The sequence below is a fragment of the Vidua macroura genome, chromosome 12 (genome assembly GCF_024509145.1).
Source record: "Vidua macroura isolate BioBank_ID:100142 chromosome 12, ASM2450914v1, whole genome shotgun sequence".
NCBI lineage: Eukaryota > Metazoa > Chordata > Aves > Passeriformes > Viduidae > Vidua > Vidua macroura.
The window spans coordinates 12,165,940-12,189,652 of NC_071582.1; the positions used below are offsets into that span (position 1 = coordinate 12,165,940).

Below are 23,713 nucleotides of genomic sequence, written 5' to 3' on the forward strand. Positions count from 1 at the left end.
CCCTGCGCGCTCCCGGGGCCGCCCCGCGTACGGCGGCGGCAGCAGTTGGTGGGAGTCGCGTCCCCTGCGCGCCCGCGGACCCCGCCAGCACCGCGCCTGCGCCGCCCGCGCGGGACGGCCGCGGGTTCGAGTCCCGCTGCCGCCGCCTCGCCGCGCCCGCGCTGCCCGCGGAACGGGGGGCGAAGGTCGGAGGGCCCGCCCTGTGCGGCGGCGGCGGCACCCGCGCGTCCCTCGGGGTGGCCTGAGGGGCTGTTCCCGTCCCTCCATGCCTTTTTGTTCAGTGGGTAAATGCCATGCGAGGTAGAGGCTAAGAACTGCTAAAGCCATACAATGCAGGTATGGTGGTCCGTGATAGACAAGAAGCTGTGTTCAGTACGCTGGAAGCCTGAACTGCATAGTTCCGTGCTCTGGCTTCAGATTTTGAACGGCAGGAGTTTGCATTGTGTTTTCTCTTTCTCTTCTGTCACGGCACAGCTTTTTACGTTGTTTCAGTAACTCTGTTAAGGTAGAGTTGTAGGAAGTCTCATATGCCTTTCTGCACATTCCTTAAAGGATGTAAGAAGAAACAAACCTCAGGGACCCTGCTGTTGTATAATTCCTGTCATTGCTGTGCTCTAACATAAGAGTAAATAGATTTTTGCCTTTGTTAATTTTTCTGACCTGCTCCGCATGGTCTGAGTTTCAGCCTACATGTGGTCTGCATCAATTTGTACCTATGGCCAAATTCTCTTACTGTATTCAGTCAGTTCACTAAGCCATAAACATTTCTGGGACATCATGCCTGTCAGAGAGAAGGTACATATCTTGCTTTGTTACTGGGTTGAAGGAAGTTACCAAGCGAAGACTGGAGAGTTGTATAGAAGTGCAGGATTTTGGAGAAAGGCACTCCTTTTCTTGTCAAAGGCTGATTCTGGTAGGCATCAGGGCAGTGCTGCAGGACACGGAGTGAGCCCCTTCTAAGAAGGAACTGGCCCCATAGGAAGGGAGTCCTCTGTGGTAAACTGGCCTCGGGTGGAGGTTGCTTACTGTTGTTCTCTTAATGATAGCCAAAAATAGATAGTGTGACGCTTTATCTAAGCTCCCTTGCCACTTCACAATGTGGCTGTTTTCCTGAGCATGTAATGTCAGGTTATTTTTCTTCAAGTGGCTAAAGTAGTGCCATCTCCCGCCCTTTTACCCACCTCATGATGCCCCCAGCATTGTTACCAGTACAACTGATCAGGGGCCAGACAAGGAACTCAGTCCCTGAAATGGGTCAGAATTAAACAATGCATATTGGGAGGGTTTTGGATATATTTGTATGTGTAACTGAGACTGCTTGCATGATCTCAACTCACAGAGACATCCATATGACAAGGGGGCAGCGAACAGTGTGGGAGTCAGAATGAGCAGCCAAGGATGGGAACCAGTTAAGCCAGCCTTGCTACCTAGGAAAATGCTCCCAGCTGTGTTCCAGTTCACCCATTCTTGATGTTTCTGTTCTCTCTGGATGATTTAACTCACTCTGTACTTCAAGAGTTTCACCACTTGTACCAGCACAAAGTGAGTGAAGGACACACAGACATGAGCAGCCAGGTTCCAGGAGCCACCAAAAGACCTGCATATAAAACTGTCTTAAAATGCTTGGCTTTACACTGGAGCTTTGCCACTCCTACAGGAACAGAAACTTCCAGCACTGAGGAAGGATATTTAGCTGGGGGGACTAATACACTAAGCCAGTGCACCAAGGTTTGCCAGCTCACCTTTTACTGAATAACTAAGACCAGATGTGTTGTCAAGTCAAGAACCAGCTCATACATTGGAAAGATGAGCCGCTGTTGAACAGAACTGTTTGTACCAGCTACATTCAATTTCTTCACTGTAAAAGCCAAGGCTCTACTCTTTCTACAGTCTCGTTTACTTAATGAGGACAGAGAGTCTCTAAGAGGTTACCTATTAATGTGAAGTATTTCCTTTTCATGTTGTCATCCCTGAAGTCATGTGACACATCCAAAGGTGATGGTTCAAAACATCCTATTTGCTATACAATTCAAGCTAGCTTAACTCCATTTTCACTCACATTTCTAGGGAAGGGCACAGTTACAATATATGTAACTGCTTAAATCAGTTGCAAACAGTAAAATCCAAAATGCTTATGTGATAGTGTCCATTAAAGGTTTCTGAACACAGTTGCTACAACATAAAATGACAATTAAACACAATTATGTGGTGTTAACAGTATTACAAGCATAGGCACTTGGGAAATAGTTACTGTGAAACAGATGTTTTGCAGAAGAAAAGGAACAAGAAAAGTTTTCTAACATTCTCTTTTTTGGAACATTTGGGTTGACAAAGAGTTAAATTTTAATTTGTCTAGAAAACCAGATACCATTTTCTATTCCAATCCTTAGTCTATTTCTGCAAGACGTGGGAAGGCCTGGAACAGGCAAAGCAGGAGCACAAAGCTGAAACTCCCACATCTCAAGTGAGACTATTTCAGAGTCATTATCTCACTTGATCTTACTAGAAATTCCATCTGGAAACTGCGAAGTCTTTCCCAGTGAAACTTTCAACAAAAGCTGTGGGTTTTCCTTCCCACCAAAAGAAACTTTTAAGTAAAATTACTAACCAGTTGGAATTAAGAATTTGAGTCTGTTTGTGTTAATTAACGTCTTCCTCTTGTTGCTCATTTAAAAAAGCAGAAAAATGGGTTAGTCTTTAATCCGATGATGGAATAGTGACATGATTGTGAACAAAAGTTAATTAGAATATGCACATGAAGAAAAATGCAAATGAATTTGCAACAATCTTGCTGTTAGAAATGTTAGTTTTAAGGTTGACAGATCACCTCAAAAGCCCCCTTTTTTTTTGCCTCAGTCTGTTTCTGATGAGCATTAGGGGGACTGCCCGAATTGAATTTAATCTTTAAGGTTTGGGGATATATTAGAATACTGCATTAAAAAAAACTTTCTGAGTGGTCCTTCATTATTTTCTTTCTATAGTTGCACCTGCATTTCCTATAAAGACCTTTATAGGTAAAAGAGGAAAAAAAATATAAATCCTACCATACAAAACTGATTTTTATTGAAGAATATACTTTCAAGTTGGTTAGGGCAGGGTGCTGATAACACCAAGGTTGCAGTTTGATCCCCGTATGGGCCACTCACTTAAGAGCTGAACTTAATGATCCCTCTGGGCCCCTTCCAACTCAGAATATTCTAAGATTCTATGTGAAGTTATTACTGCTCTTGCAGACTGTTGGGGGAGATGCACAGACAGACGAATACACAGAAGCTAGTTATTAATTTCCCAAGAAACAAAAGCTACAAGTAGTGTAAAGTCTGCACAGTTTCTGGAGAATACACATCTGTAACATACAAGAGCAAGGATGTCCCTAAGAAAGGGCACCTGCGGTGACTTTGGTTGTTTTCTGAGGGGCAGCAGGGCTCCCTGGGCTGCGCTGTGCTGCTCCCGCCTGGCAGCCGCGGGCCCCCGCCGGGCTGGGCCGGTGCCATCGCACCTCCGCTTGGACAGGGCCCTGCACCGCAGCGGGGGCTCCGCGGGGCTGGAGCCCGCACGCGTCGAGGCTCAGCCCCGGCCCCAGCAGCTGCTCCCGGGGCCAGGCGGCTTCCGACCGCTCCGGGCGAGTCGGGCACCCCCGGGGAGCGGAGGGGAGCGGCGGGAGGGAGCGCCCGGCGCCGCCACTGACACCGGCCCAGCGGATGGGCGCGGCCCCGCTGCCAGGCGCGGTCCCGCTGTCAGGCGCGGTCCCGGTGTCAGGCGCGGTCCCGCTGCCGGGCGCGGCCCCGCTGCCGGGCGCGGTCCCGCTGTCAGGCGAGGCCCCGGTATCAGGCGCGGCCCCGCTGTCAGGCGCGGCCCCGCTGCCAGGCGCGGCCCCGGTGTCAGGCGCGGCCCCGCTGCCAGGCGCGGCCCCGGTGTCAGGCGCGGCCCCGCTGCCAGGCGCGGCCCCGCTGCCAGGCGCGGCCCCGGTGTCAGGCGCGGCCCCGCTGCCAGGCTCGTCGCTCTCGTCGCTCGCGCGTCACTTCCGCGCCCGGCGTGCGGCCCAGGCCCGGAGCGCGGCGGCGGCGGCTCTGGCTCTATGGTGCGGCGGCGGCGGGGCACGGGCTGGGGGGCGCCGGGCCGGCCCGCTCGGTGAGGGCAGCCGGACCCGCCTGCCGCGGGCTCGGGCGGCCCTGCCCTGCCGTGCCCTGCTCTGCCCTGCCGGAGGGCGCCGGGAGCGGCAGCGATGAGCGGCGCGGAGCGGCCGGAGGGGAAGGAGGCGGCGGCCGCGGGTGACCCCAGGCGCTCGCTGGGTACGTGAGGGGAGCCCGGGCCGGGCGGGACGGGGTGCGGGGAGAGCCGAGGAGAGGCTGGAGCCGTCGCCGGGCCCGGTCAGAGCAGCGTGCCCGCCGGGAGGCTCCGCCACACCCGGTGTTACGGGCGGGCTCCCTTGGAGGCCGAGGGCTGACTCCCGCATCGTTCTCTCCCGTGCGGGGCCGGTAGGGTACAGGGTTTTATCTTCCACAAGCAGACAAAAAATACTCATAGTGTGCCCGTACGGAACTTACAGGTTGTGAAGTTCAGTTCTTGGAGTTCAGCATGAACTCCTGGTGTTTTGAGTGACAGGCGAAGACCTTTCATAGCTTGTTCTCAGACTTTGAAAGCAAAGGTTGGGGGCTGTTAATGTTTAGGTACTCTTGATACATAGTCAGAACACTGATGTTGCCCATTTTTTTTTCAGTAGACTGGAGTACTGAATTTTTAATTACTGAATTTTTAATTTTTTTAAAAGATATATATGGAACAGTTATATTTCCCTCTTTCTATTCTGCTGCTGTTCACATAAAAGGGTTTACCAGGAAGCTTGTGAGACAGCACTGAGAATAAGGGAGGAATAAAGAAGAAGAGGAAGACTAAAGTCCAGTTTAGTTGAAAAAATGCAGAGAATTTTAATGTTTTAATGCATTTCATTTTCTGAAAAGGAAAATATAGTTGCTGTAGGTGAAACTTGAATGTGTGCTGACCGGTCACACTCAGCCATGCTGTTCTTTGGTGTAGCTCCCAGTGATGTGTCTCCAGATGAAGGAGTCGTAGAAGATCTGCCTTTAATAGATGAGAAAGCTGTGGAGCAGCTAACTGAAGGATTGATTTCCCACTATCTGCCTGATCTTCAGCGATCAAAATCAGCACTGCAGGAACTTACGTAAGCAGATTTTTGAAACCAACTTCATACACATGCATACTTGGTTTGCTGCTCTTTTCAATATAATGTGCCAGCTCTCTTTAACTGGAATGTAGTTTATCAGCATTTCTGTATCCTGACTTGAGCAGCCTGAATAATTCAGTGATGTGTGGGAGTACCAGGAGGTGTATAAGCTGCAGTGTAGCCTGTGAGCACTATGGCTGAAGAATGTGTAACACTAGAAGACTAAAATCCCCTAAGCCAGGCAGAGCAGAAGACCTAGATTTCTTAAATGCTTATTCACTTCTGTAGTGGAAAAGTGTGCTAAAAGCTTGATTTATTTTGCTTGGAGACATGCAGTTTGTATTCAGGACAGCTTGTAGTGAGATATATTGTTTGTTGTTCAGTCTCTAAACCATATTGAAAAATACTTGAAAAATACAAGTAAGAAGCTAAACAGTTCTTGTACACTGATACCTCACTGATAACCAAGAGTGGTTGATTTCAAATGCAGATCAGATCTGCCATGGATACAGAGATACTGGAAAGAGGTTTACACAGATCCATCTCAGGTTTTGTAGGGTACCTCAGTTTGGTTTTCACTATGCATGATGTGGTTATGCTCCTGCCAAGGACAGCTTTTGTCTGGAAAGACTTGTGCTGATTTGTGTGGGATGAAGATCATCAATAATCACCAGGAATCCACACAAGTTCTGTACAGAAACAACTTTGTCCTGCATTGTGACACAGAGGCAGCCAAGTGGAAAGTCAAGAGCTAATTGTTCTTCCTTTCAGTCAAGCACTGCAACCTGGAGAGTGGCTCTTCAGGATTTTTGGGATATTTATCCTGAATATTCATGTGATGAATTTGTGCAACAAATAGTAGTTTGGATTCTTCTGAAGTCATTTACTCAAGTTTTTATTGAAATCATCCAGCAATGCATAAGAGGAATCTGGTATCGGGAAGTGTGTATTGATACTGTTTTGATTAGAAGCCTTTTTAAAGGGCTGGTTGAAAAGCATATGTGGTGCTTTACTTTGGGTTTATGCGTCTTTTTTTGTTTTAGACAGAACCAAGTGGTACTGCTAGAAACATTAGAACAAGAAATTTCAAAATTCAAAGATTGTAACTCCATTGTTGATATCAATGCTTTGGTAAGTATCAGTAATGCCTTTTAAATTCTAGATTAGCATAGATTTTCTCACTGAAGCATTACTAGCAGCTTGTGTCTTTTCCTTTTTCTTAATGACCTATAGAAAGTAAACCAGTTCAGATATTAGGGATAAACTGCTGGAGAGGGTGGGAACCAGCATGTTTCCCTTAAACAGAAAGGGCAGTGGGAAGACAGTGCAGGCTTAGTCAGGCAGCACTGGTGAGAATGGCTGTTCAAAGCCAGCAGCCAAAACAAATGTACACATTTTTTCAGTAGGATTGAGGCTCCAGCATGGGCTCTGTGCACCTCCCCAGATTGGCAGGAACAGTGCATGAAACACTCCTGTGTGGTGCATAAAGTTGTAAAATCTTTGTTCTGTTTCATGAATCTTAACTCTAGATAACTGAATGTAACTGTTGAGATGTAGTAGTTTTCTATATTAATATATATGATATGTAAATTTTATATATAAACTTGAACATGTTTGTTCCATTATCAAACTGTTCTGGTAATCACTGTTTTTGATTGCTATTTTGCTGTGTTGCTTTATAAAACAACTATTCTAACTTGACAGTCAATGCTTTAACAGTCTTGGTTTTTAAGTTTTCAGAAGCTAAGCACTATCACAACAAGTTAGTGAATATTAGAAATGAAATGATGATGCTGCATGAGAAGACATCAAAGTTAAAAGTAAGTGGGGATAAATATTTTTACTTTCCAATACAGATATTTACTTATATATTATTGACTTCAACATTTATTTTAGATGATGCTGAAAATTCTGATTAAAATAGAATTTTATCTTAAAAGGATGTTTTCAGTAGCTCCAAGCCATGTATATTTTTAACATACATGTTAAAATACATACATACATGTATGTTTTCACTTGCTCCTAATGGTGCCCAAGCAACTTACACATCTGAGCTACTCTTTCAGTGTAATCTTCATGTTTAGGTGGTGTAAGAATCATGCCTTGTTCTGTTACTTAGTCCATTCCATTCCAGGCAGTTCTCTTTGTTGTTTCAGTTTTATTTCAATGGAAACTAGATTGTCACAAATGTAAAAATTTCTGCTTCTGTTTAATGTACAATTAACAGTGGCATAAGTTCACTGGTGTCATGCTATGTAGACAACCTGCTTACATTCTGGCAAGATTAGTCCTTCAGTGTGTTCAACATGAGAATTTTTTCTCGGAGGCAGTAAATTGCATGGTAAGAACCTTGTCAGGTACACCCAAAGGATGGCTTTTAGTGAGATTGAGTGGGCTCCAGTTTGTGTTTTCCCAGTGTAGATCACAAACTTCCCATTTCTGAACAGTAAGCTGAAAGTGGGAGGGATGAAGCAAAAATGAACAGTTTATGCTACATTCAGTCATAAGGACGGTATGTTGGAGAGAGGCAGAATGGGAGGGATTTTGTTTGTTGCTTTAACTTGAATATATCTATAAAACTTACAATTCTTGTCTTTTCTGTTTAGAAAAGAGCACTTAAGCTGCAACAAAAGAGGCAGAAGGAAGAATTGGAACGAGAGCAGCAACGTGAGAAGGAACTTGAAAGAGAGAAACAGTTAACAGCAAAACCTGCAAAGAGGACCTGAAAACAGAGCATGCAACAACTTGTCTGAATTAATGATTTCTACATTCACTGGAATTAAGGCAGACTGCATAAATTGGTCTATAGCTGTTGCCAGCAACAAAAATACTCTATGGTATTATAAATTCCAGAATGGTAATAATAGAGTTGGTAACATTCACATTTTTTAATTTCAGCCATTCAAGTTGCCTTCTTTTGTAATGCTATGCAGTTTTATATTACAATGTAAGTTAATTTTTATATATATATATGTATATAGGAGAACTAGGCATCATGATTTTAAGCACCTATCCATTTTTGTTTTCTTCTGTTCTTTCTGTGTTTAAAATTCTGAGAGATTTGATGACTGGCACATGTTTTTCAGACAAAATGCAAAGAACTTCTTAAAGTTCAGATCTCATCACCAGAATTTAGTGGCTGCATTTTCACTGAAACTGCTTTGTTTCATGCAGTTGGGATCTGTCTTTGATCATAAATACTGATTTCTTGTGCAGCCTTAGTTTGATCCATCTCTAAAACCTGAAGAAAATAGCAGTGTATTTGCTTAAAAGTTCACTTCGTTGCAGCAATCTTTTTTTTTTCTTTTGTCATCAAGTAACTTAAGAACAGCTTTAAAGTAACTTCTGAATAAGTTCCCAGCTGAAATGATTGGCAGGGGAGAAGCAGAACACTAAAGATTGTCAAAATTGATGTGTGCACAATGCAAAGATTAATGAATTTGTGCTTCCACAAACATTTAAGTCAAACCAGGAAACTGTTGCTTCTGTAATGGTTTATTAGGAAGACTTGTGTGGTCTAAGCATATTTTTGTGGGATTAGAAGTTGTAATTTCTTTATTTTATGTGACAAAATAAAACATAACCAAAACTAAAATTTTCCACTTCGTGTGAAATTCAACCACCTGTAGGAAAACTACTGCATTTAGTGTTTTTTTTCCTTAATAAATTAATTATTTGCACTTCAGGGCTATTTAAGATTTTTGTAAGAGAGTCCTCACCCAGACTGATGCTTATTAGTGTGTACTGATGAGAAATTTGGAATGGAGTTTGATAGCCATTTCTTTGAATGTAATTCCTATCTTGCAGCACTTGGTGTGAACTCCCATTCAAATGAATGTACAAATTGTCTAGACTAGTAAAAGAGCTTTAAATTATTTGTTCCTACAGTGTAACAAACTAGTTATTTTATAACTGTGTTTCTTTTCAAGTATATCTGTGGTTCTTTTTAAGTAATAATGTAAATTACGTGTTTTGAAGTAAGATAAAGGGTAAGCTGTGTAAAGTTTTCCATAAAATATGTATAGGAGTGTGTCACAGGGGCACAGTCAATTTTACTTTTCCTTCTGTTTTAGATGACTCACACAGTGTACACCTGCCTGGACTTTCTGTATTGTAATTTTCTGAACTCCTAATTTCCTGTTCTTAATATTTGTTACCTTCTTCTGTGAAAGACGTACTCTAACAACTACCCAGGCATCATGCAAGGTAAACTGGGATAATGTTTTGGGGCAAGGAGAACAAAGACTTAAAGCAGTCTGAAGAGACACTGAAATGCTTTTAGTGAAGCAGTATTAGATTAAAACTTTCCACAGGTATTTTTCCCTGGAGTTGATTTAATTGCCAGTTAATTTAATTGCCAGTGGATTGTTGGCCTCTGCTGTGGTTTGTATGTATTTCTAAGAGAAATGTAAAGAATTTCCACAGTCCATTCTTTGGAGCAGAATGTACATAACTAAATGTTGTCTATAAGTATTTTATTTTGTAATGTAATTTCACAATCAAATTCTGGGAATTAAAACTGTTCTCATTAAACTATTACATGAAACTGGATGCCTCAGTATCCAAATCAGGATTGAATTCCTTTGATATTTCTTGATTTGTATGCCTCATAGAATCCAGTTTACTGTGTCAAGTCATCTTCTCTCTCTCTGTCAAAAACTGCGGGTTTTTTCCCAAAGAACTGTGGTTTTGTGAGATTTTGTTTTGTTTCAAAATAATCGTGGTTATTTTAACTAAAGCTAGAGAATTCTAAGAAATTCATAGAAATTGATACTTTTGAAATTTGGTACATTTCAGCATTTGGAATAATTTCCAATCAAAGGAGTAAAAGCTGACAGTGCTTACCTGAGGAATCACATGCACATACATAAAAATGTATTTTATTAACTTTTCCTATAAAAGCATGGTAAGATCTGGGTTTTCTATGAATAAGGACCGAATTTTATTAAATGACCTTTCTGTAATAAAGGGGGGAAATTAATAAAAATATATAGAATGAAGTTTGTTCCATTTACATAACTTCTATTAATGTGTTCTTAAATTACTTCAGTGAAAACTTTAATTGATTCTCCATAGGATGTTCTACCAAATACTCGTCTTAATGCATAAAAGTAAATGCTGCATGGAATGAATTTAACAATACTGACATCTAAAAATATGTGCTTGAATCATCATGCACTGCTTGAGTGTGTAATTATGTTGCTGTGTACACTTAGTCTTGCTTGATTTTACAAAAAGTTACTTATGGAGTAGATAAATGTGATAGTACAGGGTTAGGGTTAGTCAGTGTGTGCCCAGCCCTCACACACCAGCTCCCACCCTTTCATCCTGCCTGGACTTTGGAAAGTTTAAGGCAGTGCTTTCTACAGCTGCTAGAGGCCTCTCTGCTGCAGGTGAGGATTTATTCAGGCTTAGCTTGTGAGTTTCTGAATTATGGAATTCATTTGAGTAATATTTTTAATTAAAACTGCAGGCTATCTCTGTAAGCAGTCTGTGGGGAAATATGAATGGGTGCTTAAAGAAAATACTGCAATGTTTAAAGGCAGTCCTAAAAACACGTTTAAAAAAACAGCCCAACAATTTTCACATGAACAGAGATGACAATTAACCTCTTAGAACAAAAAATGTGGAAAAAGGGCTGCACTCTGATTATACAAAGGCAGCTGGAAACAGGAAGTTGAGAAACTCATTAAATTTATAAAAATGGGCAGTTTGGGTGTTTTAAAGGATTTAACTATAAACCCTGGGGCTTTTTTCTCTTTAAAGAAGTCTCTTGTATTAATAAAAAAGTCTGATCTCCATGCCACACTTTTAAAGATACTGATTTGTGTCTTCTTGCAGTACATTTTCTGCCCAGTAAAACCCAGGAACTGTGGGTGTTCAGCAGCTTTGAAAAAAGAGCCTTTGCCTATCTCTGGGGGATGCACTCCATCAGAGCTCATTTATTATTAATTATTGATCTAGTAAGTGTTTTGGTGTTATTTTATTAAGCTTAATAATTTTGCTGGTTTTCTGTCTGTGGAAAAGGGCTCCTAGATTATAGTTTAGGGCTGGTTCTAACAGGTAACCAGAGAAAGTTCAGCTATGGAAGTATCAGTGGTCACGCCATGGCAGGTACTGTAGTGGTTGTAATTCTGGTGTCGGTAAGGGCGATGATAAGAGTGACCTGTGCTGTGTGTCCAGGTGGGAGTCTGGGCTGCTGCCTGGGATGGAGGCCAATGCCGAATGCACGGCTGGGTTTCGATCAGGGGTTTTGGCAGGGGGCCAGGTTTAGGATTAGAGTTTCAAAACTTTGGGAAGCAGGGGGTTGGAGCTGTAGGTGCCATCGGAGCGGAGCCCCCGGCTCAGCCCCTCGCGAGGGCTCCGCGACCACCGCCGGCCGCGCACGCCCGGCCCTGCCCTGCCCTTCCCAACCGGACCGCGGCCTTTGCCCGCGGCCGGGCAGCGCCCGGAGCCCCGAGCTCCGCCCCGCCGCTCCCGGCAGCCGGCGCCGATCGCACACGGGCTGGCAGCGCGGTCCTTGCCCGCCCTGCTCGGCGCACGGAGCGGTGAGTGCGGAGCGGGGAGCGGGCCCGGGAGGTCCGTGCTGCCGTGAGGGAGCGCGGCTGTCGGGCAGGGCCGAGCAGGGAGGCGGCGGGGGCCCTGCCGGCGGGACAGCCTGGGGGCAGCCTGAGGGCCGCAGCGGCCTCGCCGAGCGCGGACGGGGTCGTGCCCCGGCCCCGTTCCCCCCGCAGGGCCGGGTGCTTCGGCCTCGGGGGCGCGGAGCAGCGGTGCAGCAGCGGCCGCTGTGACAGGATCTGAGGGGCTCGCAGCTCTGGAGCCGGCTGGGGAGCCGCTCGCCGAGCTCGCACACGTGCATGGGTGGCATGCTTCAACTGCCGATCTGTGGCTGGCTGTTTAAAGAATAGTTGCAATGATCTGTATTTCTTGCCAGTAGCACTTCTCTAACTTTATTTGTTCCAACTTCCTTCAGTAAACTGCTCCGATGAAGTAGCAGGCTGAGGCGCTTAGCATAGGGTAGGTGCCCTGGAGAGGAAGAAACTGCAGTTGTCCTGAGCGTCTCTGCAAGAGCTGCCGTGCTTCTGTTACGTGTTTGTTCTAGGCTCTAGTTTATTTAAAGTGCATTTTCTTCAGTATTAAACAGACTTACTCTAAAAACGTGCAAACAAATAGCCTTAGAGCGAAAGGGAAAAGAGATCTTTAAATGGAGGTACACATTTTTAAATAGCTTAAAAAGCTTTCTGCCTGCACGGATGATAAACAGCTTTCTAAAGTGAAACTCACTTATCGTGGAGTTGGGTGTTTTGCTCTGACTGGGGAGGGGATGAGAAGAAAATGTTTGCATCTTGGAAACCTGCAAAACAAAATGATTAACATTTGTTTTACAGTGGATGCCTCTGAGATTTTTCCCTCTCTGTCCTAAATTGTAAATGTAAGGATTAGTAATGGGGCATTATAAAGAATTCAGGACAGACAGACATCAGAGATGTCAAGATAAAGGAGCAGAATGAGTTGCTCAACTACATCTAGTGTAGTGGAGAATTTTTGAAGCGGACATTGGCAGATTTTCTTGAAAATATTTGAGGTTTTAGGTGTAATTTTGAATTACACATATAAGCGTAACGTAAATGAGTAAATAAATAAAAAAGCTGTAATTCTTGCCTGATGACTCGAGGAATTTAGTAATATGATTTTTGCCTTGAAAACTAACCCAGGCATTTAAATAAATATAAATTCTGCTTCCTGTAATTGTTACTGGTGCTTTTCCTTATCTCCTAGCTTCCCAGTTACTGAAAGATGTCAGCAATTGGAGCGGTGTCCTCCTGCTCCTGTCTCTATTCTGGTGTGTGGTTGCTGAAACCAGGAATGCAGAAGATGAGCTCCTTTGGCTTACACACAGCAGCCAGGTGTGCTGCCAAGGATTATTATGAAGTACTTGTGTTGGGTGGAGGTGCTGGTGGAATCGCCATGAGTGCTCGGATGAAGAGGAAAGTGGGGGCAGAAAATGTGGCTGTTGTTGAGCCAAGTAAGGTGAGTGTCCCTCTGCTGCAAAACACTGTAAAGAATTAGCATTTTACGTGTGACCAGAGGGGTCTGATTCTCATCCCTCTCCAGCCCCACATGTTTTTAAGTGTGGAAAGTAAGCCAGCTAACCATCTTGCAAAAGGTTTTCTATGACACTTTCTTCTTCATGAGATTTATGCATCCCTGCAGCTTTGTAATGGAAAAATCTTGGTTATTTATACAGCTTCTTTTGTTAAGAATAATACAGTGTTTAGGGTACATTGCTCCCATTTGGAGTGATGTGCCTTTAAGTCCCTTTAAACAGTTTTGAAATGTCCATTTGAACTTTTATTTCAGACTCATTACTATCAGCCCCTGTGGACCCTGGTTGGTGGTGGTGCAAAGCAGCTGGCAGCTTCTGCACGTCCAATGGGAAGTTTAATGCCTAAAGGTGTTGAGTGGATCAAATCTCAAGTTACAGCATTCAATCCAGATAAGAACTGTGTCTGGCTGGAGAATGATATCAAGGTAATAATGTAAAAAAGAAAAAAGAAAAAAAGTTTTTTTATTTTATGTCATGAGTTCTGTCCTCTTCCTGCAGATCCCCTTAGAACCACCTATTGAGCAAGGCCTCCAGCATCTAGTAGGCTGGGAAATTCCAATTAGTCTTATATACTTGATCCTAAAATCTTTTTCTAACAAAAATTGTGGTAGATAACTAGGTTAGAATAACATCAACTTAAAATACTATTATCATAAGCCTTTGCCCTGTTTATGGTGAACTGAACAGAAAAGAGATACCTGGGTCTGTGTATAACAAAGGCTGTGTGTGTAACTCATAATGCAGTTAGCATTTTAACTAGAGTTCTGAGAGCTTAATTTATGCTACTGATGCTCCCTGTATTTCCTTCCTTTTTGCTGTCAGGTAACTGAAATTTCCTTTGAGGTAATGCTTTGTCTAAAATACTTTTTGTTCCTTATACAACAGGTATCTTACAAGTATCTGATAATTGCTCTTGGAATTAGTCTGCATTATGAAAAGGTATTTGTTTTACAGTAATCATATATTTACTAATTTTAATAGCATCATGTACATTCATAAAGGTAAATGGCTTTTCAGAACTGTTTATACTGCAAGGTATTGAACACTGTGAATTAAAGAGCTAGAAGACAGACTAATGGCTTTACTCTTCCACAGGTCCCTGTGTAAAAACCCAAATTAGCCTTGGGAAATCCTTTTATGACAGCTTGGTGGTATCTCTGTGGTAATATCAGCTGATGGAGCAGCAAGTTAAATCTAGAGCTTTAAGGCAGCCTGTAATGAGATAATAAGGTGTGCTGACTAGAGTCTGAGGCATCTCTAACTTAAATGGAACAAGGAACACAGAGCAGTCAGTAAAATCTGACCTGCAGAATTAATTTGAGCTACCCTCACCTTTCTTAAAGGATGCACTTCAGAAGGAGCCAGCTGAGTTACCAGGCTTGTGTTTAAATAGGCCCTGGGGCCCTTCCCTTGTGAAACGTTTCCTGTACACTTCACACAGTGGAACTCAGAGGAAAATGTTGGTGCAAGAATGATCACAGGGATGTGTAGGAGGAGGAAAACACAAAGGCAAGATGTCTGAGCAATTTGACTCTTGTGGTTTTACCCTGACCTGAATATGATGCAGTGCCTGACAATATATTTAAGTATCTCTTTGAAAAGCTTTCAAGATATATGTCAAGCAAGAGCTGGTCTCAGTTAGGCACAGTCACAAATAAGCTCTGGTGATGAGGTCAGTGGAATGAGGAGTTGCAGCATGTTCAGCGACCCTCCTCTCAGTCTTCATATCTATTGCTTCAGTACAAGCTGATACAGAAATTCAGTGTTCACTAGTAGAAGCCGTGTAACACAGTTAATCACACTCTGTAATGAAAACTCATAGTAACTTTAAAACAAAAGTGGACACTTGAAAAAGGGGGATGGTTTCTCTTCACCAGCAGTGTATTCTGGTGCAGAATGGAACATCCCAAATACATTGCAGTGCATGTAACATGACTCCATATTCTCATAGAATTTCTGCAAGTCATTATTTTGAATTGGTACCACATCCTTTCTCACAAGCAGGTGCTCAGGTCATAGTAGGAGTAATAGGGAAATAATTACTGGATGCAGATTAGTTAAAACAAAATTACCCTAGGCAAATACAGGGTCTGTATCTGCAACTGTCTACAGAAAAGTTTCATTCACCTTATGAATTTTCATAATGATTTTTTTTAAAATGTGATTTTTACTTGTGATGATGTGGCAGTGACTTAATATATTCTTACTCTGAATTACAGTCTACAAAAACTTGGGACCAGGTCTGCATTGAAGAGTTATGCTCAGATGTTGCAGACCAAAGTAATTTCACTAAACGTACATCTACTAAATCATATACTAAATTCTAAAGGAAATAACTGTTTTATTGCTAGGCCTATTTTTTAAAATACCAAGTCTATGTAAGTATGGACTTTCTTATTGATAGAAATTTCTTATGTAGTTATTTCTCAGTCTGTATTTAATACTTGTCAATGACAAAACTTTTGCCATCAGTACTTGAAACCTTAATTTCTCTTTTCCTAGATCAAAGGCTTGCCTGAAGGTTTTAATTACCCTAAAATAGGTTCCAATTATTCAGCCCAGACAGTAGAGAAAACATGGAGAGCTTTACAAGATTTTAAGGAAGGAAATGCTATCTTCACTTTTCCAAATACTCCAGTGAAGTGTGCAGGGGCTCCTCAGAAGATTATGTATTTATCAGATGCATACTTGAGAAAAGTAAGTGTTTTTTATCCTCTCTGCCAGTGCATTTTCTCACAGTTGGAAGGAAGGCTTGTTCTAAGGGTTTAATATTATCTTTAAAACAAATATAAACCACATGAGAGTGCTGGGACTCAGGATTGTTGAAGTGACTGAGTTGCTTTTTCATTTTTAATGTATAAGGAATGCAGGTAAATTGATTGTGCATAAATATTTAGCATATATTTAATACCAGAGAAACTTGCAGAATTTAGGAATTCATTTCAGAACTTCATACTGAAAGAACGGCTTGCCCTGCTTCTGGTGAGCTGCAGATACAACTGTTCTCAGCCTAATTTATAACTATGCATGGTGCACCAAAATAATGCTGGCTGGAATGAAATCATTCTTGTTACTTTAAGTACTTAATACCTGTTGCCATTTTTCTACTAGTCTGAAAAGTGGCTATGCTTACTCCTTGAGGTGCATTGTCTCAGCATCAGGAGGAGTCTTAGCCAGGCTGTTAAAGCAAGCTTAGTGGAAGCAAAAGACAACTTCAAGTGCAAATGTCAGGCTTCATATGTGTTTCATGAGCTACCTACTGAGTGAGTACCTGAATTATGCATAGAAGTGGAGATTTCAGAAGGCTTTTTAACACTGAACTGCTTCACGAATTTAACCTGCATACAGCAGTTCCCCACCTCTTGTCACGAGTTGTGTGAGGTATCTTCAGTACCTCATGCTAACATGGTGTGAAATATTAATTAAACATCCATTAATAATTGAACTGCATGAATAGTTCTATCAGCTCTTTAGTAGTGCAGCACAGTTCTTTTGTCTCTTCTTGTCACAGTTTCTTAATAGAAAAGGCTAATTGGATCTCCTCCTGCAGACAGGAAAACGTTCCAAAGCAAACATCATGTTCAACACCTCACTTGGTGTGATTTTTGGTGTTAAGAAATATGCTGATGCATTGCTTGAAGTAGTAAAGGACAGGAATATTGCTGTAAACTACAAGCGCAACCTCATAGAAGTTCGAGCAGACAAGCAAGAAGCTGTGTTTGAAAACTTGGACAAACCTGGAGTGACTGAAGTTCATCAGGTCAGGAGCTTTGAGACCCCTCATTTGGTTCTATTTATTTTCCTTGTGTACTGCAAACTTCTACATTGTTATAATACAGTCTGCTTCATTGTGTATTGCTGTTCCCCCTGAGAGTACCATCTCTAACTTAAGAAGAATATTAAAAATTTTGAAATCAAGGTGGAGAGAAGAAAAAAATGTCTCATAAATTATGCCTGGAGTCCCGTATGCCATGGGAATGTCGCAGGTGTGTATGGAGGAGGGCAGATTGCTTCCAAATGGATTTGCTTGATAAGGTTCATGTTAATTAAAGGATGCACTTGAAATTTGAGAGCAGATTTTCATTCTATGTAATTGCATTTAAAGACCAAAACAGACACAAACCCAAGAAACCTTCTCTCCACACTGTGCTTATTCTTATACCAACAGATAGAGTTTGTTCTGAAGAACTAACTACTGAGTGCCTTTTCTTTCTGTTCAGTATGAAATGCTTCATGTCACACCCCCAATGGGGCCACCTGCTGTACTCATCAACAGTCCTGTCTCAGATGCAAGCGGCTGGGTGGATGTAGATAAGGAGACTCTACAACATAAAAAGTATCCAAATGTCTTTGGTATTGGAGACTGCACCAACCTTCCAACATCAAAAACTGCTGCAGCTGTAGGTAAAGTTGCATGTGTATGTTTGTGTATGTAAATGACAAGAGTGGAGTCACAGTAAGGCTTTTTAGTTTACTACTTCAATTTTGAGCTTTCAAAAAGAGTCTCCTAGGCCAACTAGCTAGCTACAGACCATGTTGGTGCCACTAACCCAACAGTACTGTTGTTCCAGATGCCTCACAGATTAACTAATTCTATTTTTTGTGTTCACAGAATGTCATATAATGAATGAAGTATTCTTGTATTACATCATCATTCAGTAATGAACCTTTCTGCTTTATCTTAGCTCCTCATGCATGTGTCACCTAATTGTTAAGTTAGTATCAAAAAGTCACAAGTTCTGGCCTTGTAGCCACAGGTTCCACAATTAAAACACTTTTAAGTGTATGGTCTCACAACTGATAAAAGGCACATAAAAGAGTAGAAAAAAGCCCAGGCTATACAGTATGTTATTGATGTAATGAAAGGGTGGGGTACTTAACTTCAGTAAATGGGTCTACAGTTACAGCACTCACAATGAAACACAACTTCAGTGTGCCAGAACGTCAGTGTTTGATAAGACTGAGCAAGTATAATTTATCATAGGAGAATGGGCATAGGCTAAAAATACCCACTCAAGTTAAATTAAAGCTTAATGCTTTAGCATGTTCAAAACAGTGAGGCTAAAGCATTAGTCCTTTTTTTTAATCTGGGACAGTAAACTTACATGTAGGTTCAATTGCAGTTGAATTGTCCAGCAAAATGCCTGGCTACTACTGTTTGCTTTAGCAATGACAATAATGACTGGCTGAAACAGTCTTAGTACATTTCTGTTTCTTTCTCATTTAGCTGCACAGTCTGGAGTCCTTGATAAAACTATTTCTCTGGTAATGAAGAATGAGTTGCCAGCTAAAAAGGTACTTACAGTTCTTGTCTTAGGGAGAAATTCCCTTGAATGTTTTCTTCCTTCTTATGCAAAAGTCTTGCAAGTAGCCGAGTGTGTGAACCAGAAGGCAGGAAAGGCTTTGCCTCTGCAGTTGCGGTGCTAAGTGGTTACTTGTTGCATGTCAGAGTAGTAATGGAATTAACTTTGATTCCCTGACTTCTGAGTTGAAAGAAGGCTAGAGGCTGATTTGTCAGGGTTTTCATCAGTCCAAGTGATTTACTTCACTGTTAAGGTAATACCTGCTCCAGAAAAACTCTTGCAAACTTGCTTCTTCTGTGTAGGACATGATCTTCTAAGGCAGCTGTTAAGCCCAAATTATGTTCAAATTTGTCCTTGAGCCCTTACTTTTATTTTACACATGGCTTCCTTGGGGATACTAACCTGAATATCCTGCAATTCTTTGGAAATTATCACTAAAGATCCTGTTGGCTTGTTGAAATAAACACCAGCTCTCATCCAGATCTGCTGGTCACCAGTTCCACTAGTTACAATAACCAGCCATTAATGACATTATGCCCTATTGTTCTAGGTTAGGTCTAATTTAAGCAATGTTAAGCAGATCTACATTTGAAATATTAAGAGTGGCTTAGTATTATGGTTAATAAACCAGAACTGGCTTAGCAGCCTTCCAACTTCACTGATACACTGGAAATGCAGAAACCTCCCAGAAAGTTATTTTGAAATGTGAATGCTAACCATGGCTTGTAAAACCTCAGCTTTTAGGCTTTGGTCAGAATGGTAAGTGGGTATTTTTCATTGCAGTATGATGGATACACTTCCTGCCCACTAGTAACAGGCTACAACAAGGTGATTCTGGCAGAGTTTGACTACAATGCTCAGCCTTTGGAAACCTTTCCCATTGACCAGAGTAAGGAAAGAACAACCATGTACCACATGAAAGCAGATATGATGCCTCTACTCTATTGGAATGCACTACTTAAGTAAGTATTGAAGAAAAACAATCAGGTATAGACACCTGTTCTGGTTTAGTTCCTTGCTAGAATAGAAGTATATCCTCAGTTGTGATCAGAACACCACCATAATGCCCATCTCTTCACAGTACAGTATCTTATAAGAAAAAAAAAAAAACTTTCCCCAAGCCCTACTTTGACAGTATGTGAAAGAACTTTCTCTGTTTCCAGGGGATACTGGGGAGGACCAGCTCCTGTCAGGAAGCTAATGCATCTGGGCTTGAAGTAACTGCTGCTTCTCAGCATTGGTTAAAACCTTCCAAAGAAGTGGACTGGTTTCACACTGGATCAATACATATCTTCCCTCTTGGAATACTTGGCAGACATTTAAATTTTTTTTAAATCAAGCTTTGGTCACTTTTCCTCCTACTATGAATTAAAGCCTTCATAGTGTTCTTTCTGTGCTCTTTTATGTAAACTGAGGCCTTAAAGTACTTTTTTATTTACACAGGAATCTGACCTTGCCTTACCCTACAGATTACTACAGGAATTGCTAGAACAATCAATACTTTCAAAGCTATTGTGTATGTAAATTTTTCTTCCTGAACCTAAACTGATTTGTTTGTATCCAAGATCAATGCATGCACTGGATTTAACAGTGATTCAATACTAGTAAAAGGGCCTGAAAGTCTCCAGTTCTCTTATTTTTGAAGAACATCAAACCTAATTTCCAAGCCTACCTGTTGCCTAATTCTTATAGGAATGCATGCAGAGTTTTGAAAGCAAAGAATTGAAAGCAGTGTGTGTGCATATGGATACACACACTCTCCTAGGAAGTTGAGCCTCTTCACATCAGTTCCACTATAATGTTTTAACCTGTGACACTAAGAACATCATGAAAAGAGTCACCTGAGAACACATACTAGACTGAAGCACAATTTAGGATCACAGACAAGGGGGAAGTGCTTTTTAATTATGGCCATATAGAACTCAGTTTTCAAGGGGAAGGTTGAACCAAATTGAATTTGGGAGTTGAGTCTTCACAGAAGCTGGAACTTTAGAGGCAGTCAGGTAGACAGCGTGGAGCAAACAGGAATCATCTTCACTCACAAGAATCAGCAGCAGCAGCTTATTTCTAAACAGAAAGATAGTTATGAACATATTTTGAGTTACAGCTTCCCACTTTTCCAACTTTTTTAAAAAGTTTGCCTTTGAATTGCAGCATAACCTGGACATATACCTGGGTGTTAAGCAGTTCTTCAATCTTATTCTGGATCTGTCCATACACATCATTAAACAGCTCCTCCTTTGATTTTGTCCCATTCAAATGCACTTAAAGAAAGTAAAATAAGAGAACCATAATAGAGTATCTCTGTAAGCTTGCCAGATCCTCATTTAAATAGCATGCACCTAGCTGGCATCAGAGAAATATACTCCCTCCACCTACTTCACCTCCTCTCATGCATCTAACCAGTATGTATTGCAGAGGTTTGAAAAGCAATTTCATGAAGTGCTTTTGTCATTAAAGACTTACCCACATCAACTCCAAGTTCTTCCATTATCTTCCTGTGCTTTATGTACATAGGCCAAACGTGGCCATCAAACAATCCAGGTGGATCCGGTACAGTGTAATTCCTTGAACTGTAAATTAAGGCATTGTTACTCACAAATAGTCTAGTAACAGTTCAGGGAAACAACAGATCCTTCATTGGGTTTCTCTACGCATTAGCCTAAGCCCATTGACTCCAGTTTGGTTTCTGAGCTTATCCAAAGTTACTAGTTAGCAAGAGCTGCAAGCATCAAGTTATGCAAATCAATTGAAATTTGATGTGCAGGTCTAAAGTGTTTAAAATGCAAAAGGAGTTCCCAAGACAGACTGATCTAAATATTGGTGAATAAACTCTTAAAAGCTTTAGCAGAACTTTGGGTAAATTAACTGTCTGCTTATTTCTCTTGAAATGTAATTCAAGTTTTCATTTGCACTAAGAACAACAACACAGCCAAACGTAAAACCTCAGATAGTTCAAGACCTGGGAACTGTGTAACTGGAAAACCAGCATGGGAGAAAGCCTAGTGAAAGGTGTGTGCAGAAACTGTTACATGCATGACACAACAGCTTGGTGGCAAGTTTTAGGTCAGTTTGGTGAAGGAAGTTACAGTCTTCTAACTCAGCAGTTACATTTGCCTTTATCCCTTCTCATCTAAGAGCTTCAGAGAAACAAATTCTTGAATGGAGTAAGGTGTTATTGGGCTAGCAGAGAACTCAGGCAAACTTACCTTCTTCTCCTTTTACACTCTTCATATGGAATGGAAAGAAAGTACCGATGGTGGAACACATCAATCAGTGGCCTGAAAGAGACACCTGTTTGGTTACACCTCGACTAATTAGTAGCAAATCCCAGAAAAGTAAAACTATATCCATTTCCTATACTTAAGAGCCACCTTTAGACTTGTGACACCTAAACTTGGCAGTAGTCAATGGCAGCTGCTAACTCTTGGTTTAGAACAGGTCTTTTTATTCCAGTAGAGGTTTGCCCATTCCATAAAACAACGTAAAAATCAAAATGTATGAAGGCACAATTGATTACCTGTAGGTGTAAAGTAGGAAGCCTTCAACAATAAGAATGTGGATTGTTTCATCTCCTCCCTCCTTATCTTCCAAGATCTGGGCATCCAGTGTGTTGTTGATCCCATGAGAACGTTCAAACTTGACTGGGTTTTTTATCCAAGCATTTATGGTACTCATCATAGCTTCCATATCTAATGCACTAATCACTAAGACAAAACAGACACCTATCATCTAGTGATACAGTCAGTGCAAAACAGTGCACGTAAAGAATCAATATACTCTTAAGTTTTTGAGTTACACTTTGAAAACACTAACAAAGGCTTACCATCATACTGTTTAAACCCATCTTCAACTTCTATTTCATCTTGGGGCTGAAACAGTAACAAGAAAACAAAACAAACCTGCTTGGTCAGGACAACTACTGAGAAGCTCAATACCCATTTCAAAGATTCAAGATCCAAACCCTGAAGCTACAAAGGGGAATCTTAACCCTCCACCAGGTTCCTTTGCATGCAGATAAAACGAGCAGTACGATAAAAGCCGCCTGCTCCTCTATCTTCCCACGGACACGAGCACGGCGCTCCACGGGAAGTCGTGGGGGCCCGCTACAGCGCAGGCTTATCCGGCCGCCGCACGGCCCCGCCAGGCAGCGCAGCGGCCGCGGGCAGGGCGGCGCAGGGCGGGCAGCGCGCCAGCAGCGCGGGCGGAAGCCCGCGGGGGTCACCCCGCGCCCTCCCGCGGCCTGCAGGGGCCGGCGGCCCGCTCACCTTGAAGAAGTCATCCTGGTGCACCACGCTGCAGTTGGGCAGGGCCCGCATCAGCCGGCGGGTCAGGGTGGTCTTGCCGCCGTTGGTGACCCTGCGGCGAGAGCGCGGCGGTCGGGAAGCGCCACGTGGGGGCCGCGTCCACCCCCCCACCCCCACTGCGGCACCGGGAGGGGCCGGGACGAGAGACCCGTGCCCATCCCGCAGCCCGAGCCGCCTTCCCCGCCCGGTCCCGGCTCTCACCCGCCGATGCCGATGATGATGTTCATGGCGCGTCCGGCGGCCGCCCGGCCCGACTCCTACTGCCTGTTTCTGAGGGGCGGGGGGGGACCCGGTGTCTCCGGTACCGGCCGTCTACGTGCCTGAGCCGGGACCCGGGCGGAGGGAAGGAAGGGGCCGGACAAAGAGGAGAAGGTGGAGAGGGGAGAAGCCAAACGTCAACTGCTGGGCAGCGCCATGGTCGCTCAGAGCAGCAGCAGGGCCGGTCCGCGCCGCGCCGCGCGCTCCGCAAAGGGGGGTGGTGCCCGCGCGCGCGCGCCTTCCCCTCGCGCGGCGCCGCGCCCATTGGGCGGCCGCCTCCGCCGCGTAGCCAATAGGAAGCGGCGCGACGCGAACGGCTCGCGGCTATTGGCTGGGGCTCGCTCACTCACGCCCGGCCGCGTTACAGCGCGACCGCTTGAGGGCGCTCGACGGCCTCCGCGCCGGGGAAGGGCGGAGGCGGGACCGGTGGGGGCGTGGCGCCCCCTGCTGGTCCTGGCGCGCAGCACAGGGCCGCGCACTCCCCTCCCGCGAGGGCGGAGCTGCGGCAGTGCCGGGCGCTCGGGCCTGCCGGAGGCTCGGCTGGGCCCCGCTC

General features: G+C 43.3%; 3 protein-coding genes across 4 annotated transcripts; 2 read left to right on the forward strand and 1 right to left on the reverse strand.

Annotated features, from left to right (window-relative positions):
- Nucleotides 1-4,097: 4,097 nt before the first annotated feature.
- BLOC1S6 (biogenesis of lysosomal organelles complex 1 subunit 6) lies at nucleotides 4,098-10,359 on the forward strand. The gene is made up of 5 exons (XM_053988510.1): nucleotides 4,098-4,292; nucleotides 5,038-5,182; nucleotides 6,229-6,316; nucleotides 6,919-7,005; nucleotides 7,792-10,359. The coding sequence occupies exons 1-5, from the start codon at nucleotides 4,226-4,228 to the stop codon at nucleotides 7,909-7,911; spliced, it is 507 nt and encodes a 168-aa protein (XP_053844485.1). The 5' UTR covers nucleotides 4,098-4,225; the 3' UTR covers nucleotides 7,912-10,359.
- An 803-nt stretch (nucleotides 10,360-11,162) lies between these two features.
- On the forward strand, nucleotides 11,163-20,218 carry SQOR (sulfide quinone oxidoreductase). Of its 2 annotated transcripts, none has more exons than XM_053988324.1 (10): nucleotides 11,163-11,733; nucleotides 12,965-13,216; nucleotides 13,547-13,717; nucleotides 14,178-14,231; nucleotides 15,795-15,989; nucleotides 16,843-17,052; nucleotides 17,513-17,696; nucleotides 18,520-18,587; nucleotides 19,379-19,557; nucleotides 19,759-20,218. In XM_053988324.1, exons 2-10 carry the CDS (start codon nucleotides 12,983-12,985, stop codon nucleotides 19,814-19,816), a joined length of 1,353 nt encoding a protein of 450 aa, XP_053844299.1. In that variant the 5' UTR covers nucleotides 11,163-11,733; nucleotides 12,965-12,982; the 3' UTR covers nucleotides 19,817-20,218. The 2 variants fall into 2 exon arrangements, with proteins under 2 accessions (XP_053844299.1, XP_053844301.1); XM_053988326.1 differs by lacking the exon at nucleotides 11,163-11,733 and adding an exon at nucleotides 11,841-12,202.
- A 247-nt stretch (nucleotides 20,219-20,465) lies between these two features.
- Nucleotides 20,466-23,349, reverse strand: LOC128813314 (nicotinamide riboside kinase 2-like). The gene is made up of 8 exons (XM_053988327.1): nucleotides 23,104-23,349; nucleotides 22,864-22,954; nucleotides 22,422-22,467; nucleotides 22,116-22,302; nucleotides 21,805-21,876; nucleotides 21,062-21,168; nucleotides 20,768-20,859; nucleotides 20,466-20,662 (listed from the first exon to the last, which is right to left on the reverse strand). Exons 1-8 carry the CDS (start codon nucleotides 23,127-23,129, stop codon nucleotides 20,657-20,659), a joined length of 627 nt encoding a protein of 208 aa, XP_053844302.1. The 5' UTR covers nucleotides 23,130-23,349; the 3' UTR covers nucleotides 20,466-20,656.
- Nucleotides 23,350-23,713: the final 364 nt, after the last annotated feature.

What these genes read in the sequence shown, in the direction of transcription:
- BLOC1S6 (XM_053988510.1), top strand. Translation starts at nt 4,226, where the DNA reads ATGAGCGGCGCGGAGCGGCCGGAGGGGAAGGAGGCGGCGGCCGCGGGT. An exon ending in TCAGCACTGCAGGAACTTAC is followed by an intron (nt 5,183 to 6,228) that starts GTAAGCAGATTT and finishes TTTTTGTTTTAG; the next exon opens with ACAGAACCAAGTGGTACTGC. An exon ending in AGAAGACATCAAAGTTAAAA is followed by an intron (nt 7,006 to 7,791) that starts GTAAGTGGGGAT and finishes TTTTCTGTTTAG; the next exon opens with AAAAGAGCACTTAAGCTGCA.
- SQOR (XM_053988324.1), top strand. Translation starts at nt 12,983, where the DNA reads ATGTCAGCAATTGGAGCGGTGTCCTCCTGCTCCTGTCTCTATTCTGGT. An exon ending in CTGTTGTTGAGCCAAGTAAG is followed by an intron (nt 13,217 to 13,546) that starts GTGAGTGTCCCT and finishes CTTTTATTTCAG; the next exon opens with ACTCATTACTATCAGCCCCT. An exon ending in TTAGTCTGCATTATGAAAAG is followed by an intron (nt 14,232 to 15,794) that starts GTATTTGTTTTA and finishes CTCTTTTCCTAG; the next exon opens with ATCAAAGGCTTGCCTGAAGG.
- LOC128813314 (XM_053988327.1), bottom strand. Translation starts at nt 23,129, where the DNA reads ATGAACATCATCATCGGCATCGGCGG. An exon ending in ACCAGGATGACTTCTTCAAG is followed by an intron (nt 22,468 to 22,863) that starts GTGAGCGGGCCG and finishes TTACTGTTTCAG; the next exon opens with CCCCAAGATGAAATAGAAGT. An exon ending in AGAACTTGGAGTTGATGTGG is followed by an intron (nt 20,860 to 21,061) that starts GTAAGTCTTTAA and finishes ACTTTCTTTAAG; the next exon opens with TGCATTTGAATGGGACAAAA.